The 6,808-nt window shown below is 33.7% G+C and overlaps 1 protein-coding gene across 2 annotated transcripts in view; it reads left to right on the top strand.

The window, feature by feature from the left end:
* Positions 1-160: 160 nt before the first annotated feature.
* The window catches only part of LOC132749013 (ubiquitin-associated protein 2-like), a gene marked incomplete at its 5' end in the record, with an annotated part of 28,641 nt that continues 21,993 nt past the window's right edge, over positions 161-6,808 (top strand). For both annotated transcript variants that reach the window (XM_060738680.1, XM_060738679.1), the window contains 8 exon segments: positions 161-250; positions 1,020-1,130; positions 1,969-2,375; positions 2,732-2,844; positions 3,249-3,310; positions 3,759-3,850; positions 4,533-4,647; positions 5,974-6,477. In XM_060738680.1, the coding sequence (XP_060594663.1) occupies positions 161-250; positions 1,020-1,130; positions 1,969-2,375; positions 2,732-2,844; positions 3,249-3,310; positions 3,759-3,850; positions 4,533-4,647; positions 5,974-6,477 (1,494 nt within the window).

The following is a 6,808-nucleotide window of genomic DNA, read 5'->3' as shown; positions in this document are numbered from 1 at the left end:
ACACGACAATACGTATTGCAATATATTGCAATACGCTTCAGCAAAATGGCAATATATTGCAATACGGTTTTTGCTGTATTGTTACACCCCCTAGTTATTAATATGATCAAAAATATTTGTCATTAGCCAGTATGTTGAATGTTGTTAATTTCATTTGCAGCCGACTGCAGAACAGCTTGCTTTGAACAATTTGATCCACAGTAAAGATTCTACAGCTGAAGATGCAGATCTAAAAGATAAAATCAAACAGGTATTTATATTTCTTAACTAAAGTGATGGTGGAAGGGGGTGGAGGACATCTCCCTTCACTAGAAATATTGAATGTAAGAACTGTGTGTATGATTGGGATAGAATTTGTCGTGGATATAACCGTTAATTATTGAGAAATTGGTTTTAGTGGAATGAATATTTGTTACTATCTTTCATTAAAAACATGTTATGTTGATCATTTGTGAAGCAAATACTTTCAAACTTTATACTAAGTCTTCATTCATGAAAAACTTGTTCTGTTGTCGGGCGAAGAAAGATGGTCATGATTTTTTAATGCTTGAACTTGGGATTATTTGGTTGAGAGCGGGGTTTTTTTTTTCCCAGGATTTTGGGAACATGACCTATACTCATGGAAATGGGAAATTCAGTGATGTTTTGTTAAAAATTGGGGAAAAATGCATTACTTAAATTTTGCAGTGATTAAATGAAAGCAAAGAATCACTGTCTAGGATGACATCTTCAAACATTTAAGCGCCTTCACATTGAAGAAGCCCATATTTTCAAAGATTTTACAATTTATTATTCAATATTTTTATTTTGTAACTTTCAATTGGGGAATTTTTTCCTGTGGATTGGGAAAATAATATACTATTTTCAATCGCGAATATCGACTATAAAATAAGCCAAAAAATTCCATGGAGAGGCACACTTTTTAAAGGGTTGGACCACTACACCTGTTGAATTATTTTTGTCCTTACAGCTGGATGATATCAATCATATTATTTAAATGTTTACCTTGTTTGTTGCAGATAATGGATTTGACTTTCTGTTCACAAGAGAAGGCAGAGATAGCTCTGTATGACAGTAAAAATGACATGGATAAAGCTGTCAACCAAGTGTTAGAGGGAGGCTCTGATGAGGTAAATCTTTCTATCACACTATATCTAAATATTTTGATACTCATTACTTGAAAAAGTAGGAGAACCACTGCATTATCTCACCTTTTGGGCTTTAAATTAAAAACTGTAATACTAAATTTCAAAAGCATTTTGCCAGGTGGCTATGGACATGGGCTACACAATACTTTGTGCCGAGTGGTGTAGGTTCTTGGCTTCCTATATAACTTGTCTTTCATCACTGTGTGTTTGAATCCAGTCATGACAGGGACTGGAATCTTTCATGTGGGAAAGCTATTCAGTTCACCACTTACGAAACATTGGTGGTTCTAATCTGATGATCGTTTGTGCCTGAATTTATGCAACAGAGGGGCACCTTAGGTCTTTCTCCACCAGTAATGGTTGACAGTTGACATGACTTGCGCTTTGTTAGTTTGACGTGAAACCTAACAACCAAAAAAAACCTCCAAAAAAGGATACATTAGGTTAGAATTTCCAATAAGGGACTGAACTATAGCTATTCAAAGAATTGTTGGCTATTTATTTCATTCTTTTGTTGGCATTAATTGAACAATTGCATGAAACTCGGGAGTTCTGATTCCACAACCACTTAGTTACTGGATACTTAACAGATGACGCCCAACTCATTATTGTAGGTCAAGTATAAAAACCTGTAGCTCTAGTATTAATTTTCACATAATTATTCTTGTTAGTGAAAAATTCAAGCATGGCTATTGTTTTTCTATGAAGTACTCTGAATAGTGAAGCATGCTGTCCGTCACAGTTAACTTTAAAGTTTTACGGGTATTTTTGACCCATCAAACTATGGTAAATTAATTGTAATCCTAATTAAATTTATCAGAGTGAGTGGCGAGAGTCTGGCAAGAAGAAAAAGAAACAAAAGCCAGAGCCTACCCCTGCACCCACAGAAAATCACAATGACACCAAACCCGACAGACGAGATAATAGAGACAGAAATGAACGAGATAATCGTGACAGAAACAAAGAGGAGAAGGAAAATGGCGAGCGTAATTTTCGTGAACAGTCAGACAATTATCGGCAGCGTGCCCGTCGTAATGACAACAGACCTCCAAGGTTATCACGGGGTCGTGGCAGACCAGACAGAGCTGGAGACAGACCGGAACGTGGTGAAGAGGAGAATGAAAAAGATGATAATCGTGACAGGGGATTTGATCGTGGCAGGGGTCGTGGACGAGGGTTTGGTCCACGACGTGGAAGAGGTGGTGGCAGTGGAGGAGGGAGTGGAGGGTAAGTAAAAGCAAACAAGTCTGTCTAATTTTGATAATCTTTGTTAAGTCAATGGGATTCATTGTATTTGACTGTATCATTTAATTATTATGAAGAGTGTTTATTTGAAATATATATTTAATTCAAGACATTTTAAAATAATTATTAATAGGTAAGTATTTAAATTAAACAAAATGAAATATACAGTGCTTCTCTAACAATTTTCAATTTCATGTCATTTTTCAAAGAATACAGAACAGTAATACTATTGCATTGATTTTTTACACACCCAATACTGGAATTTAGTTACATAAGTAAACAGCATTTTTGCACATCATGTTTCAATATCGAAATGAAATTAAAATTTTACATTGCAGGACTTTCCGACCAAATAGAGGTTTTGAAAATAAGAATTCCCAGTTTGACAATGGTCCACAGATAGATACATGGACTAATGAAACAGCTGTGATAGGCGAGAAAGAACCAAAAAGTAAGTTTATACCCATATTGAAGTTTGGTTTACAAAATACTCAAATACTCGATAGGGATAAACAAATCTACTTCCTGTTTTTGCAAGTAATGCACAAGCTAAATATAAGGTACAATGATCTGAGGTGGCAGGTGCTTATAATAGCAAGACTTGGTTCACATTGAATTGTATAGGCAATGGCACATTGATTTTGTTTATCCACTGTGATACTTGTTTCCTAATGTTTATAGCAGTTAATAGTGCACATCCATACAATCTGACCAGGCTTAATTCTGTTATTAGCTGAATAATACTTGTATTTGATATTGAACTCAATTAAAATCTATATATACTATTACAAATTCAAAGATTAATTTCTTTACATTCTTTCCCATTGAGAAATATATTGTTATATATATTTACAGTATCTAACTGGGGTGATTCAAAAGAAGACTGGAATGAGGATATAGATAGCTGGACTGGAAGTGTATGTTTTACTATGTTAATATTTTCTTTCGGGATCTTGATAATTGCAAAATTTGATCTGATTAATATTAATTTCCATACATAATTTACAAACAGTCTCTAGAGCTTAAGTTATAATAAATTCAAAGTCTAGGGAGATGCACAATTTATGATTGTGATCATGTCATAAATATATATATTGTTAGGGTTTTCTGTTGGGCATTAAAATTGTTGTAGATTTGATTTCCTGTCCTTGTCACTCTTCCGAAATAGACAAGACTAAAACGATAAGACCTAAAGAACAGCGTTTCTATATGATTTATATGGAATTGCATTGTATAGTAAGCATTTAAAATCAGTCATTTACACCTAATGAAGGATAGAGTGTTGTAATTATATTGAATTGTAAGGGGCTTGAAAAGGTCTTACAAAGAAGTTAATGTAAGAGTTACTTGTTTGAATCATTTCAGTTGGCAGAAACAAAAGTTTTTACAGCCAGTGGCTCATCAGCACCAGAACCAACAAATCCAGTACCGATAGAGTCAAATGCACTCTCCAACACGTATGTTCATTATTGTTTTTTGTGAGAAGATATATTTAATGATTGTATAAGGAAAATTTAGTTAAGAAAATTTTTCTTGCATATATTTGAAAAATGTCAACTGTACATGTATTAAACATATTTATATATTTCTTGACCTGTATTGTTACTATTTTACTGTGATTAAATTGTCCCAGTTCTCAAAGTGAACAATTTACATGTACTGTATATCTTGCTCTTTTTAAAACTATTAATTAATTGAGAGGACTGTGTTGTTAGAAGCACTACATAAGATTGCAGTTGTTATGATAGATTTTTAAGTTGGAAATTTCGATTTTCAGCATACATTTGAACTTAACCTAAGTTGTTTTAAATCACTTTAATTAGGAAAATATGAAATGTTTTGAAAAAAATTAGGCGTCCAGGCCAGATTGGTTAAGGTCAGCGACTCAAACCACTTGCCTGTTATTACTGAAAGTTTGAATGCTGCCCTTTCATGTGAGGAAGCTATCCAGCCGCTTACGGAATGTCACTGGTTCTACTCAGTGTCTTTTTGTGCCTTAAATAATGCACTGTGGTGCGCCTGTGGTCTTCCTCTACCAGTAAAGCTGGAAAGTAGCCATATGACCGTAAATAAGTTAGTATGACATAAACCCAACAAAAAAATATATTTTAACAAGCATTATTGTCCTGTTTTTGCCAGGTTCGATCTCGGAGGATTATACCCAAAACATCTACAAAATGACATGAGTGCCGAGGCAAGCTATATCAGTCAGTTTAACCAGCAAGCGACGGAGTCAATCAAGAATTCTATAGGGGTAAAAAAAAATGTTGTTTTACTGTGATATTTTACTTCCACTTGTGTATGTGTAGTTAGTGGTATGCCGTCTTTGAATCATGTTGTCCGGTTTTAATCCTTTCAGTAATTTGAAACAGTTACATATGTAGAGGCTATCTAGGTAATAGGAGGTCAGCGGAAGTATTTCTTCAACATTAAAGCTAAAATGTTTCCACATTAAGAATCAAGAGGGTGTTGATGTGATTTTTAATCATTCGTTTTCTGATTTTGTCTGTGAAATGAAACTAAGTGGATGATAGCAATGGACAGTTTTTGAGGAAGAAAAACAAACAAAAAACAGTATGGCGGTCTCTCTTTAGAGAGCTTTTACTTAGAAAAAAAGAATGGAAAGATTGAACTTAAATGACACTTAACCCTTATCCCACTAAATTGCTTAAGTCAAATTAAATAGATTCGTTTCAGTCATTATTAGGGAATATTTCTTAGAGTTAATGTAACATAAGGGCAATCCGTGCTGTTTAGGGAAGTATGAAAAAACATGACAATTGAATTTTTACACTTTAAACATGATAGTGCAAAACTGTAATATCTGTGCAGGGTTATATTTAGATACTAGATAGTATGTAACTGGAGAGCTGTAATGTTTAATGTAGTATTTATCTGTAATTATTTCAAACAATAAGGAAGTGATTATGAAGAAGAGAGTTTTACTGAGAGATTGTTTTCCTTATGGTTAGATTGGTGAACTCATTAAAATAAAAAAATTCTCAAGGGTTCTGAAACAGTTTTAGAGAGTACATTATGATTACTGTTATTGTACTATTATTGACATTTATTTTGTACTTGTTTAAGTGGATTTTTTTTTGGTGGGGGGGGGGATAATCTGTATTAGATTTGAACATTTATGATATTCCCTAGAAATCCTGTCCTATTTTCTTCAGGATCTTGTCTGTATGAAGTGTACATAAAAATACCTAGAAATTATGATGAACTGGTGGGACATTTCTATCAATATTTAATTGAGTGTTTTGTTAAAAATTAGTTAAATTAAGCTATACTGTAGAATAACAGTCTCCTTAAAAGCATTTCTTAAAAAATCATAAAAATTTCTCATAAAACATCTTGTTGGTACTGCAAAAAAGAAAAAGATATTGAAAAAAAAGTCTTTGCAACCGTTAAAAATATTATTTAGAATTATTATGTAGAAGTTAGTTGTGTAACTCTTTTGTCAATGTGTGAATTTAAAGTTCAAAATTACTTTTTAACTCCAGTCTTAGAGAATGTGGAATGTTTTGCTCATATACATGTTGAATATAATACATGTTTTATTTTTGTCATGTTTCAGATTGGATCTGGACAAAGTTCATCCCTTCAAAACTCTATGACCTCACAGACTGCTTCCAATGTTAGTGCTCTTGTCTCACTACAACAGAATGCCTTGCATGATAATTTGGGTCCCAGTCTAACAGAATTGACTGGTAATAATTTGACTGGTTCAGGACTTACTGGAAATAGTTTAATGGGGACCAGTCTCGGCAATTCTCTGTCTACCAGTCTGCCGGTGAACAGCCTGACTGGTAGTGCATTACATAGTTCCAGTCTGAGTGGCAATGATTTAACTGGAAATAGCCTCACTAGTCTTTCAGGAACCAGTCTAGCTGGTAACAGTTTAACGGGAACCAGTGTTACAGGAAGTGGTTTATCGTTTATGACAGGAAGTAGTTTATCAGCAGGGTCACAGTCTGTTGCTGGTCCCTCAAATGCCATTCCAGCATCATCGGTGTCCCAAAATGCAATGTTACAACAAAGACAGAAGCCTCAAAGATCAAAGTTACCACCACCATCAAAGGTATTGGCAAGTTATTTCTTATCATACAAACATTAATCTTCAAATTTTATATTATTCACATTGGATAATTGATTTCATCCTAGTTTTTGATATACACATACTTGATAATGATACAATGTTAGGAATCAGGTAATCTTGAGATAAATCACCCACTCGTTCACTTCTTAACTATCTAATGAACATAGACACTGTATAGATCATATTTTATGTCTTTGTCTCCAAGCACGAGTCATAATTAAAAACAAACCATATCGATTTGCTTAAATAAATGAATGGCTTATCTGACTGGTGTAAATAATTTCTTTTCCTCACATAACTTTAAGAGATGATA

The sequence above is a fragment of the Ruditapes philippinarum genome, unplaced genomic scaffold (assembly GCF_026571515.1).
Source record: "Ruditapes philippinarum isolate M1 unplaced genomic scaffold, ASM2657151v2 ctg7757_1_1_1_1, whole genome shotgun sequence".
NCBI lineage: Eukaryota > Metazoa > Mollusca > Bivalvia > Venerida > Veneridae > Ruditapes > Ruditapes philippinarum.
Note: the sequence above shows the minus strand (reverse complement) of the source record. Positions and strands in the feature narration are given on the sequence as shown.